Source organism: Notechis scutatus, chromosome 1 (genome assembly GCF_049901735.1).
Source record: "Notechis scutatus isolate UNSWTSFEM ecotype Mainland chromosome 1, rNotScu1.2, whole genome shotgun sequence".
Lineage (NCBI taxonomy): Eukaryota > Metazoa > Chordata > Lepidosauria > Squamata > Elapidae > Notechis > Notechis scutatus.
In genome coordinates, this window is record NC_142009.1 from 110,306,244 (window position 1) to 110,319,496 (window position 13,253).

Here is a 13,253-nt window from a genome sequence, read left to right on the forward strand (position 1 = left end):
TCATTTAATACCATAAGGTATTGAAAGAAATAATATAGAAATAAAACCCAAGTTAACGTTTAGCTGAATAGTTTAGGATTAAAGTTGCAAACTTTGTCTACTACAAGCCTGTATTGTTTTAATTAACTTTAATATTCATACGCTTTTAAATTACTGTAGCATGAAATATATGATATCAACTAAATGGACTTGAACCTACAATGCAAGCCATACCTAGAGAACATTATTATTATTATTATTATTATTATTATTATTATTATTATTATTATTATTATTATTATTATTATTGTAATCATAATCACATCACCATACACACACACAAATAAATAAGTAAAACTTGGAAAGGCTTGTAATTTCCAATACAAATTCAGTTTGGCTTATTGGATTACTTTGCTATTACAAAGTGCCTCTTAGAAACTTAAGAAATGATAAATAACAATGCCAGTAATCTCAGACAAGACAGATAGAGTTCCTGTCTGAGCAACTACAATGTAGTTTGTGTGTGTTATGTACTTTGATGAATATCCAAGATGTAATGTTTTCTGCTTTTTAAACCTTGCTTATTTTTCTTCTAGGAAAGAACAAGAAGTCGATTCAAAAGATGCCATCATCCTACATCAATTCTCAAGGCCAAATAATGGCATTCCCAGTTTATCTCCTTTCTGCTTGAAAATGGAGACTTACTTGAGGATGGCTGATTTGCCTTACCAGGTAATCTGGTGTATCATCAACTGGTGTATCATCAACAAGCAGAATTATTTAGCTTCCCTAACTCGATGTAATTTAGTGTTCTTTTTGGTTCTAAATATATAATCAGAAGCAGTAGCATCTGCAGTGTGAGGGTGTCAAAACTAGGAAAGATTGAAGATAGAGGATTATGATGGAAGCTCCACCTCTGTTTTTGAATGTCCATGTGGCAGTTACAGATGGATAAAAAGAGTGGGAATTCCATCATAACTCTTTGTTTGCTACCTTTGACATTCTCATCCAATAGGTGCTGTGTAGAAAATTATACTATTTGTATCTTAAAATTATGCAAACGAAATAAAATAAAGCATATGGAAATATCTATGTGTTATGTACACTTTTTAGGTTTCCTGTATTATTATTGCAAGATCCAATCTGGGCTGGTCACTGGGAAGAGAGGTTTTGTCATCCAACTTGGGCTGGAGACCATCTTTAGGGAACTTAGCCCTAACTCTAGAGAGAAGTTCTCTGAAGATTGGCTCCAGGATGCATCTGAAAGCTTGGAAGACAAAACTTCTGGTCCGAGTGACCAACCCAGATTGGATCCTGCAACATTATCCTGAGACACGTATATTTGCCTTCATTTGTGTATTATTATTACTACTTGTCGTAATAGTAGTAGCAATAGTAATAACAGTGGCAGGGATACTATTACCAATCCTCTGGTAAGATCTTGTTTCTTAAAAAGTCCTTGATGGTGTTCTCCTTCTGTCTTTATAGCTACCACATGAAAAGTATATTTTTAAAAAAATATTTATAAAAATGTTTTCATAATACAAAAACCCAAATAAGAACACATTAGAACTGAAGAAGCGTTTTTGATGAACCGTGAAATGTCTTCAATGAAAAACAAAGGAAGTCCAGTTGACTCTTGAAAAAGCACCTTTGAGATAAAGAACACATGGGTGCCAGCTTAAGGGTCATTCTGTGAGGGAGGCAGTTCCTAAATATGATTGTTAGATAAAGTAATTAATAGATATAGATATATAAATAAATAAAAAAGGAATGTTAATACACGTTAACTAGCACAGTTTTTAAAAGCCTAGGGAATGAAAAGGGATTGCTTGTTTTCCACTTGCACATTTGAAAAAGATATTTATCCTGCTGTTTTTTCATATAAAGCTGAAAGTGATGAACATACCAATACTCCTTCCTTCTCCCATTTTCCCCACAACAACACTTTTTGTTAAGGATTGTCATCCCAAGATGTTAAAGAGACTGCAGCAGAGCCCAAAGACTGTATCTTTCCTTTTGTCTTAATACTTACTGAACTAGTCAGAGAGACGTTTTGGCTTTCTATACTGTCCTACCTCCCAGATTTGAAATAGATTGCTTTGCTGTAGATTGTTTCCCTATGCTTCATGATAGAACCTACCTCGATCTTAGGGGCTCTTACATCTGGGCTATGAATGACCATTAGATGATACCAGAGAATCAGTATTTTCTGTATTTTGGGGGGGATTTTGCAACCTCAATATCAGGAGAGAGAGAAGAGAGAGGAAAGGGGGGGGGAGGGAGAGAGAGAGGGAGGGAGGGAGATTTGGAACCCTTTATTTTGACATTTGTGCCAGAGAAAACCTGATTTAATATGCAAACAGGTTTGAGATGCCATTAGGTGATCATGCCAATTTTATGGAGGAGTGAAATTGAATTCATTGCAAGAGCTGAACCTGACTTAGCTTCCATGTGATTGCTTTATTTTTGTTTTGTTGTTTTGCTTCACAGAACTACTTTGATGGAAAGCTTTCTCCCCAAGGGAAAATGCCATGGATCGAATACAATCGCAAAAAGGTATCCGGCACAGAGTTCATTATTGATTTTTTGGAAGAGAAGCTTGGAGTGAATTTAAACAAACACCTTGGCCCACATGAGAGAGCTGTTTCTAGAGCAGTAACAAAAATGGTGGAGGAGCACTTCTACTGGTAAGTTGACATACGAATAGGAGTGCTCTTGAAAGAATTAAAGGATGTAGCTGCGTTTAATGGCCCTGTGAGACATTTACAGTGGACCACATACTTTTTGTGAGGTGCATGCAGTATGTGCAGTGAGCCTGCTGCCAATGTGTTTCTCCCTTTGGCTACCTGTATGGCAAGACCTTAAGGGAGATTTTGTTCAAAGTACTTGAATACACTTAGACTTAATGCACATTTGGAAGTTCTCTGTTGTAAGAGTCTCTAACCCCATGGAAAGTTTTACCCACTTTCAGAAGAAGATATCCGTCTCTCCAATTTAACCCTTGTAACTAAGCATGTGGTGCCTGGGCCTGCTGGCACACATTAACCAACTTTTTGTAGCCCCAATAGGCAGGGACATAATAAAAAGTGGGATAAATGAGGAATAAAACCAAAGGGAAGAAATTAAAATAAATAAGAAATTAAAACCCCTATTTAAAGGAGAAGTGAGTGAAAACGTGCATAAAACACACACACACACACACACACACCCCTACCACTTTTTAGATTTTGCAATGACTCTCCAAAATGTGCCATTTCCTAAGTTTATATCCATTAGTTTATTTAATGGGCTAAAAAGGGATGCAATAGTTATAAAACGATTAGATGAAAAATAATAAAAGTGACTGAAAATTTATAGCCCCGTTTCCTGTCATTAATTTGCACCCAGATTATTCTTTTTTATTATTCTTAATTCGCATTGAGCCAACAGAATGTTTTCTTCTTCCTGATGTGGAGGATTGATGATAATGAAATACGCAAAGCACCGTAGAGGGGTTTCGTGTTTCTAAAAATACCTTGTCTTATGTGGAGTTAATGTTCTTCCCAACCAAAGTGTTTCCCAAAATAGGCTAATGCATCAATTAGTTGATGGGGTAGAAGGAAGAGATGAAAACACAAAAACACTCTGCTGAAGGGAGGTTTGCTATCAGAATATATGGTCCAGGGTTTGAGACAGTGGGTGCATATTTGTCTTTCACAAAACTAGCAGGTGCAAGTTGAAGAACAGAATTCAACGTGTACCTTTTGAAATATGCCTGCAGGCAAATGCAGAGTTTTTCTCTTGGTTTGTTTGAAAGGATAGCTTTTTGACAAAAGCATTTGGAACAGTTTTAAAATTATTTTCTAGCATCCTGAGGGCTCTCACGCCCCTTGCATATCAAGTGAATAAGGGGGGAAAAAGATAAATGAGTCAAATAGTGTATAAGGAAGAAAATGAGATGGAACCAAAATACCTGCTTACAAATGCAATTGGTAGGTTCCTGGTAATTTAAGGAAAACACATCAGTGCAGGTCAAATGTAAAATACTTTTACATCTTTGGAATCTTTCTTAAGCCTTCCTGCTCAGCAGCAGAGGCTCAGGCCACAGGAGCAAAGGACAAATCACTCCCTTGTTATCCCGCTTTGTACGTGCCTCTATTGATGCATGTTTTTTTCCTTCCATTTGAATGAGATGCTTCTCTTTGTAAATAATTAAGATGCAAATCCGCAAAGTATCTGCTCTTTCTCCTGGTGTTTTTCTCTCTTCTCTCCAAGCTCTCGGCAGATCTAATTTGTATGGGTCAGTGTGCTCTGTCCTGGATGAACCCACTCCTACCCTTAAAACAAGGAAATAACTCAATGTGGGTCATTTTGTAGCTATTCCCGAATGATTTCTGCTAGCACTAACAAAACTATTGAATTCTCAATATCAATCTTTTCAAGAGTTCTCAAAATCACCTGGCCGGAGTGCCTGATAGGTGTATTTGGTGTTACAGGTAGTCCTTGACTTATAGCAATTTGTTTAGTGACCATTTAAATCAGAAGTCTCCAAATTTGGCAACTTTAAGACTTGTGGACTTCAACTTCCAGAATTCTGGGAGTTGAAGTCCACAAGTCTTAAAGTTGCCAAGTTTGGAGACCTCTGATTTAAAGTTACAATGGCACTGAAAAGAATGACTTGAGTGACTGTTTTTCAAACTTATGACCATTGCAGTATCCCCATGTCATATGATCAAAATTTGGATGCTTGGTAACTGGTTCATATTTATGAGCATTGTAGTGTCCTGGGGTCATGTGATCACCTTTTGCGACTTTCTGACCAGTAAAGTCAATGGGGAAGCCATATTGATTTAACATCCATGTTACTAGCTTAACACCCGCAGTGGGTCACCTAACAACTGTGGCAAGAATGGTCGCAAAATGGAGCAAAACTCACTTAACAAATGTCTCATTTAGCAACAAAAAAGGTTGGGTTCAATTATTGTCATAAGTCAAGGATTTCCAGTATTTATATTATGCAAAGCCTGTTTTATGAGAAAGGCCTGTCATCAGCCATAATGGTCTGCATTCCCTTGTCCTCACTCCCAGCCAAGTTCTCTAACATCAGCTGAGGTAATTTAACTTGATTCAAAAGTTGTGAGCAAAGGGAGAGGGAGTAGATAAGCTCTGTCAGGATGTGACCTGACCTGATCCCACTTAGAAAATACTCTGGGCTTTATAAATATTTCATCCCGCATATTGTTGGGAAACTACTGAGCCTGTTTTCATAGCATTCTCTCTCTCTCCTTTTGAAGCTAGGGTTTATTCTGTGACATATTCAAGAGAGGGCTATGTGAGGTTACTGCTGTGAAGGAGAATTAACAATCCCACGCAACATAATTTTCACACTCAAATATTTGTGCCATCTGTTATTATCCATCTGTGTGACAATTCCTTTGCTTCACAACTTTTTCCTCGTCATTCATTTGCAGTTGCTGACATTGGAAGAGCAAAAAAGGGATCAACTCATTTTTTACAATAGAGGTTGTACTTTCATCAGTTTTCCATAGATAGAATATTTGTTTAACATCAAGCAGCTTCATCCTGCTCTTCCACCAAAAATCACCTAGAAGGCTCACCAACAGTTATAAACATGAGATGCTTGATACTTACAAGCCAGCAATCTAAACAATATGTTTTTTTCAAAATGAAAAAAGGGGGTTGGGAGCAAAGGAAAAAGGAATATATGAAATGGGAGCATCAATCCTTAAAGTTGAAAGAGAATGTGAGGTGGAAAGTAGCACTAGATGTGTCCAAAAAGTGACCAAGGGCAAATATTGTAATGTGGGCATATAAAATCCTTTCATAAGAATTACAACCATGAATTCTCCAACCTGCATTCTTCCAGTTGTTTTGGATTCCATCTCTGCAAATGCTCACCATTTTTATAGAGAAGTCCAAAGTATCAATAGGATATTAGTTTGGAGGAAGCTGCAGTAGACCGTTGAACCATTTCTACTTCTGCATGAAAATCTTTTAGACAAACCTCAGTCTTTTAAAGAAAATGTTGCAAATTTTATTAAAGCAAATAATTTAATAAATCATTTAATTACCCAGTTCCCCCCCACTCCCTTTTTGAAAGTGCAGTCAACAGTAAGACGTTGTAGTCCATTCTTTCCTAACCTGGTATTTTCCATAAGAGCTTGACTGCTAAAGTTTGTTTCTGAACACAAAGATAGGTTGGTGTTGCTCGATAGCCAGTTGGTGCTTCTTCTTTGAAGTGCTTTGTCCATCTAGTACAATAAAGTCAACGGTGGGGAAGCTGCTGTCTTCTCATTTTCTGTATTTCTTTACTGCAGTTATAGCACTGCTGGAAATCAATGTTGTGGTTGTCTTCAATGTTTAGGACCTTAGCCTATTGCCAATGGGTGGACAATCTCCATGAGACCCAGAAGATGCTTTCTCTTGGTGGTCCCTTTAGTGACCTACTGAAGTGGATTCTCTGCCACATAACCAAAGGAATTGTGAAGCGGGAAATGTACGGACATGGCATTGGCCGCTTTTCTGAGGAAGAAATATACAAGCTGATGGAGAAAGATATGCGCTCGTTGGCCAGTCTTCTGGGTAATGAATAGTACATTTCATTAAGTTCTCTAGGCACAATCTTTCTTCTTTTGCAATTTCTGGTATTTGGTTAAACTTCAGATTATTACTTTTAGCTAGTCATGTGACTGTTGTGAACTTATTGAATTTACATGGGCCTGCATGACTAATGACCCATTCAGTTAAACTGGCATGAAGTACAGAGAGTCCTTGACATTGTTGCCACAAAAAAGGTTGTAAAATCCAATAGGCCACATGACTGACCCATTTTACAACCATTAAGACATAAGACCATAATGGGCAGGCTCCATTAAGGGTCTGTGTTGAGGACTACGTATATTATAGTACAATTTTTCCTGTTCCACTGAGAACAATCCTAACTAAAGTTTCTATTAAGTCAGTATTTCTCTGTTATACTGGCTTAGTTAAACATTTTTGGAGTTAAAGGGCCACAAACTGTGCAGGCTATATTTTAACATGCTATTCTTCAGCTTGGTACTGAAATTGACGAGTCACTTCAGTAGTAATACTTACTTATGATTTATTTGATAATTAACTCTGCAAGAATCAGTTTGACTTACCTACCCAAATTGTTTGGAAGTATTATTCTTTGTGCAGTTCCTTGTGTAGCTTACAGTACTGCAATTCATTGGAATGGAATGAGTTGACATGTACAAATCCATTGAAACTTGAAACTTCTAACTTAGAATGAAGAGTTGGCCCAAGTCAGAAGCTGTCAAATTCCTTTCCAGAAACCTTTTAATTTCTTGAAAGGATATGAAGGCTCCTGGCTTATCATTATGGCATATGTTCATCAATACCTCTAATGCACAGTTTCCGCATTAAGGTTTAATATGAGACATTATAAGAAACATTCATTTTATTTAATAGCACAAGGTTTGGAAAGATTTGCACATGTCATTTGTACTTCTATAACTGTCTGGTTTAGTACAGCAACCAACGGATAATTAAGACTGCAGAAAAAACTATTGCAACCAGCCTGCCTTTCACAGAAGACCTGTATACTGCATGGGTCAGAAGGAGGGCTAAAAAATTTTTGAGATTCCTCACATCCTGGACATAAACTGTTTTACCTCCTCCCCTTGAGACAGCTCTATAGAGCCTTGCATGCCAAAACAAAACACATGGACAGTTTTTTCCCCCCCTTGTGCCATCTTTCTGCTGAACACCTAATTCATACAGTGCTATCTAATGTCTATGTATATCTACCCAAGTAGTATGGCTATAGTATTATAATTTATCCTTCTTATTTTCTTCTTTACCACCCCCTCATATTGGTATTATGATGATAATTATTATTATTATTCTGTTGCTTTGCATGTACACTAAGCGCTTCTGCACCCGAGATAAATTTGTTGTGTGTCTAATCATACTTGGGCAAAGAAAGTATTCAATCCAATCCAATCCAATATAGTGTTGCCTGTTAAATCTGAATCACATCTATGCGAAGTAACTTTCTGATGAAAGAGACAGCAAATTAGAGGTTACTGGAGGCCTGTATCAAAATTCTAAGATTCAGATTGTTTTCCAGAAAGTATAATGAGTTATTATAAAACTCCCCTGTCATTAAAAATAAAAACCGCTTTGAGTCACCTAAATGTTCAGTGCCTATTGAAGCCCTGTTGGAGAAGCTCCATGGCTGAGTTGAGTCACATGAGTTGTTCCTTGAAGATACAGTTTTCCATTTCTATCAGCAAGGTTGATTAATTCAGTTCCATTCCAACAATGACTGAGGGATTGTTATTCCCATTTATAGACCAAGACTGTTTGGCGTGATATCATTTCCACTGCAAAAAGTGCACAAGGAATTTCTTTGGGCAGGAAATACATAGTGAGATATTGCATTGTCCAAGAATTTCATACTGCATAAGCTCTTACTTTTGTTGGCATTGTGAGGGAATGGTATGTTCCTGGGATTGGGCATCATCATTTGCATTTTGCCCAGTCACCTGGAAAGACTACTGTTTACTGGCTAAAAAAACGTTGTTTGAAAATTATGATTTTTGCCATAACTAAGAATCAACTGCATTGGGGAAAACAAATTGTCAAGCGGAGGAAAAATGGGAAGTCCAGGCAGTTTAAAATGAATATAAAAGTTTATTGCAAGTTCATGCTCTGTACAAGAATCTGAACTACTAACTGTCAAAGCAAATTGTCGGTAGATAAGAGTCAAAAGAATTCAAGGGGGGCTGGATTTAGACCTCTTATGGGCGCGAAGGGACTAAAGACTGATGGTGCGTTTGACCCCTCCCTTGGGTTCAGCCTGGTCATCTCATACACAAATCTTATCAAATGCAACAATGCATATACAATGGAGTGTGTGTATATGTGTGTTTTAATGTATATACATATACACAAGAGCCAATATGGCTATGAAAAAAACTGTGTCAACCCAAATCTGTAAAATTCTTAAGAGCAACAGGCTTCAGATATAGCCAAACATATACTGAATGTTCCATACTCTTTTTAAAAATGGGTTAATTAGTGAAAAATCCATGAATGACTAGAGTTCACAACAACTAGTTCCATTTTATAGAATATATGTATCAGTGCAAACCATCAGGTGGTGACTGCTACGTTTACCTTTGTGAAGGCATTAGCAAGCATGAAGCAATATGAGACTGAAACATAGGGCATGCATTAAGAAAGACAAGTGAAGTAAAATATCACAACCCTCTTAAATGTTTTTTGACATCTGTTTATTTTCTAGGTGATAAAAAGTACATCATGGGACCCAGGCTTTCTACTTTAGATGCTACGGTGTTTGGTCATCTGGCTCAAGCAATGTGGACGTTGCCTGGAACTAGACCGGAGCGCCTCATTAAAGGTATGAATGCTTTAAATCCAGGAAGAACATAGGATGGTGATAAGAGGAAAAAACCCCACAGCTCCTATTCTGGGTCAGCTTCATGGCCATATTTTTTTCAGCATTGGATGTTTTCCATATCTCAGTTCATTTGTCATGAGGGAAACAAAGGACCACTCAATGTAGGTGCTGCTTCTAAATCTAACAACTTATATTGGTCATTGAAAACTATGCCAGATCTCCTCCATATGCTTTCAAACTTATAACAGGAGCATACGAATGTTCTTCTAATGACATCTGAAAATGTTGACCAAAGTAATGATGTAGGAATCAGAAAGACAAAAAATATGTGAGTGGTGTATCATTCCAGAATATGTATGTATATATATACATACATGCACAATTGCACGCAAATGCTTAGCCAGCATGGAAATAAAAGGATATCAAACAGAGGTGTGTATAAGGCATCTTTTTAGTATAGTAAATAACCGCTTTATAGTATTACTGAGTAATTTGGGCTTTCAGAGAAAGTAAAAGGTGTTCCAACTTCTAGCTGTAGTTACGAAAGTTAAAATGGAAGGTTTCCTTCTCTGAAACTAAAAATAAAGTGAATTGCTACAAACAGAATAGTAAGATAATTAAAAGTTTTATTTGCTTTACTAAGCTCAGTACCTACTAGTTCTTTAGCAAAATGTCTTGAGTTTTTAATAGTGAGCAGCTAGTTTGATCTAATGGTTAAAGGCACCAGGCTAGTGTGGATTCTAATACTACCTTAGGCATGTCACACAATTGGGTGACTTTGGGCCAATCACTCTCTCTCAGTCCAGCACACCTCACAGGGTTAATGTTGTATAGAAAAATTGGAGGCGGAAGAAGCATTCGTATATTTGCTGCCCTGAATTATTTATAAAAATAATAAAGGCAGAATGAAAATATAAAATCGAATGCTATAATTTTCTGTTTTCCTACTTCCTTTCATCCTGAGACACCAACCTGCCTATACTTTTCAAAGGGACAATTTGCACTTGTTCCAAATATTTTGACAATGTCTGTGCAACAGAAGCCTATCTTGAGCTTCTAAACTTAATATTTAGTACTTTCTACTAAAATGGAAGCTGCCTTTGCATTGCAGTGACAGAGATCTGGACTCAGTGCAACTAAAGTTTACCAGCCAAAGATACAAAGGTGTTGTGAGATTAAGAGCCAAATTTAGTGACTTAGCTGCTAAAGTACAGTGCCTCAGAGAGGCTAAGAATACATTTAGAAACTAATTCTTTGGTGAGAATGCTATAATTTAAATTATTGTCAGTGACAGCTGATGGCTTCTTCAGAGTTTAAAGCTGTTTCAAGGGGAAGGATGTTTCCACCATAATTTTAACTAGATTATTTTATTCTGATTTCTTTAGCTAGCATAGTGCTTTGATGATTAAGAAAATATATATTCAGAATTCCTCATATGAGAGTAACATCTACTAATACGGTAAAAGGATGCACAGGTTATGAACTGTGGATATAATGGATGGTATAGTGTTAGTTTGCAAGTACATTCCATTGGAATTTCCTGCTGCCTCCAAGGTTTTTGCTTTAACAGCCTTCCAGAGGGCCACAGATAATTTAGACCACTTTGTTCAGATTGATATTGGAATCCAGGTTCCACAAGTCCCAGTTTATCTAATCAATGCTAATGGAGTTTTCTGGGACTTGTAATTCAACAAATCTAAAGGCAACAGTGTTATAACAGTATAAAGTTAATTTATAAAAAAAATGTTAGGGTGATCCTCACAAATAATGTATGGAAGCCAATATGGTAAGGCTTCTCATTAACCTGTCCCATGGGCCATGAATTCACTGGTTAATGGGATAGAGTTTTGCAGAAGGACAAGTATTTGTTCAAGGAAGTGTGACATAATAAGGAGAACAAGCACCATCGCTGCTTTTGATATAGTTCTGATGTTGCAACTGTGTGTTCCATTCATTTATTCTGAAAGCATATACCCCATTTTTTTCTATTAAAAATTGACAGCTGCCTCTGATAACCCTAGCAACAAATGTTTGCAATGGATGGTGCACAGGCTGCACATTAAATGCATGTTGTTATTCGTCTAAAGTGAAACTGAGTCTTACAGTATGGGCAAATGTAACAATTCTTAAAGACTCTAAATCATGGACATCCACCCTTTACCTTATTCCCATGATGGCGAACCTATGGCATGCATGCCACAGGTGGCATGCAGAGCCCTCTCTGCGGGCATGCGAGCTGTTGCCTAGCTCAACTCTACCATGCATGCGCACGCTCCTCTTGCTGGCCAGCTGGTCTTCAGGTCTCTACCATGCAGCGTGGGGGGGAGCGGTGCATGCGTGGGGGTGGGGCGCATGCATGGGGATGCATGCATATGCTTGGGGTGGGGGCACATGCAAGGGAGATGCACTTGCATACATGGGAGATGCGTGCGCATGGGTGGGAGCAGGACACATGCACAGGGGACGTGGGCGCATTGCGTTTTGGTGATGCGCACAAATGCTTTGGCCACTTGGTGCCGAAATGGTTAGCCATCACTGCGTATTCCCTCAAAAGTGGAATATGTGTGTGATTTATATGTTCATTTTCTTTCTATAATATGCTGTGGTTATTTTTAGCAACAGGACTTCAACATCACCTTTTTTAAAATAAATACTACAGTTCTATTTGAATTGAATTGAACTGAATGATTTGTCATTAAAAGGCCTACGTTCTCGAATAAGAACATGGAAGTCATAAATAACTTGCCCCGTAGTGTGGAAACCAACTGGCCTGGTGTCAGACTTCCATGAAGATTTTGGATAAAATCCAGATTCCAGAACCTCTCTGTAACAGATCTGTTACTGAGTATAGTTGTTTACTTTATCTTAGAAAGAACCTTTTATAAAGAGTGAAAAAGAAACCTGACATGGTTAAAGAACTGCATTTATTTATAGCGGTTCCTGTGATCTAGGATGCTGAGTAACAAGTCTACCAAGATAAATTAGTCTGATCTTGGAACATTGGTATATTAGGTCCACTCTTCTTTTTCACTGGCAAATCTAGCATCTAGATCAGGGGTGTCCAACCTTGGCAATTTTAAGACTTGTGGACTTCAACTCCCAGAGTTCCTCAGCCAGCTGGCTGAGGAACTCTGGGAGTTGAAGTCCACAAGTCTTAAAGTTGCCAAGGTTGGACACCCCTGATCTAGATATTTTGCAGCTAAAAACTATAATGACTGAAATCTGAGAAAGCTATCCAGATCTACATAATACCAGTCTTGGACCGGATAAAGGAAAACAATTATAATACTTAATAAGGTGAGGCAAACAGTTACTTTTTATGCTATTGTGAAGATAAAGATAAAAGAAATACATAACTAAAAGCCTTTTTTTCCAGTTTCTTTCAGCTATTAGCACTTGACATGGCTTTTGATATGGCTTGCTTCCTATCATTAAGTTCTCTTGTTCTCTTGTAAAGACTAGATGTCTCCACAAAAAGTTGTGTCCTACTAGAGTGACACAGAGAAGAGTTCCTCAGGGTGAGCTCTAATTGTGGTGACCCCAAAACGACAACATGGAAGAGTGATCCTTTGATTTTTCTCTTGGGATTTCGTCACCACTTCCCGTTGTAAGCCTGACTCTGGAATTTTCTGCTGGCCTGCCATCCAAACCCTTAGCAAAACTTCAAATCACCCAAGGACAGCTAGTTGTAGGAAAAGAGATCAATTTATGAGCTAAACTCTCCTTAGCACCAAAGAGCAGGAAAAGCCTCACTCAAGAGGCGAGAGAAAAGAAAATTTCATGCCTTGTTTAATTCTGCTCATAACAACATGCCCCCATTGCTGCTATAGACAACTTCATTCGGTAAACAATTTCCATATTT

General features: G+C 37.7%; 1 protein-coding gene across 3 annotated transcripts in view; it reads left to right on the forward strand.

The window, feature by feature from the left end:
* FAXC (failed axon connections homolog, metaxin like GST domain containing) overlaps positions 1–13,253 on the forward strand; it is a 46,757-nt gene that overhangs the window by 8,712 nt on the left and 24,792 nt on the right. For all 3 annotated transcript variants that reach the window (XM_026666515.2, XM_087943017.1, XM_087943009.1), the window contains exons 2-5: positions 576–711; positions 2,473–2,669; positions 6,347–6,564; positions 9,275–9,391. In XM_026666515.2, the coding sequence (XP_026522300.1) occupies positions 576–711; positions 2,473–2,669; positions 6,347–6,564; positions 9,275–9,391 (668 nt within the window). The remainder of the gene's footprint in view (positions 1–575; positions 712–2,472; positions 2,670–6,346; positions 6,565–9,274; positions 9,392–13,253) is intronic.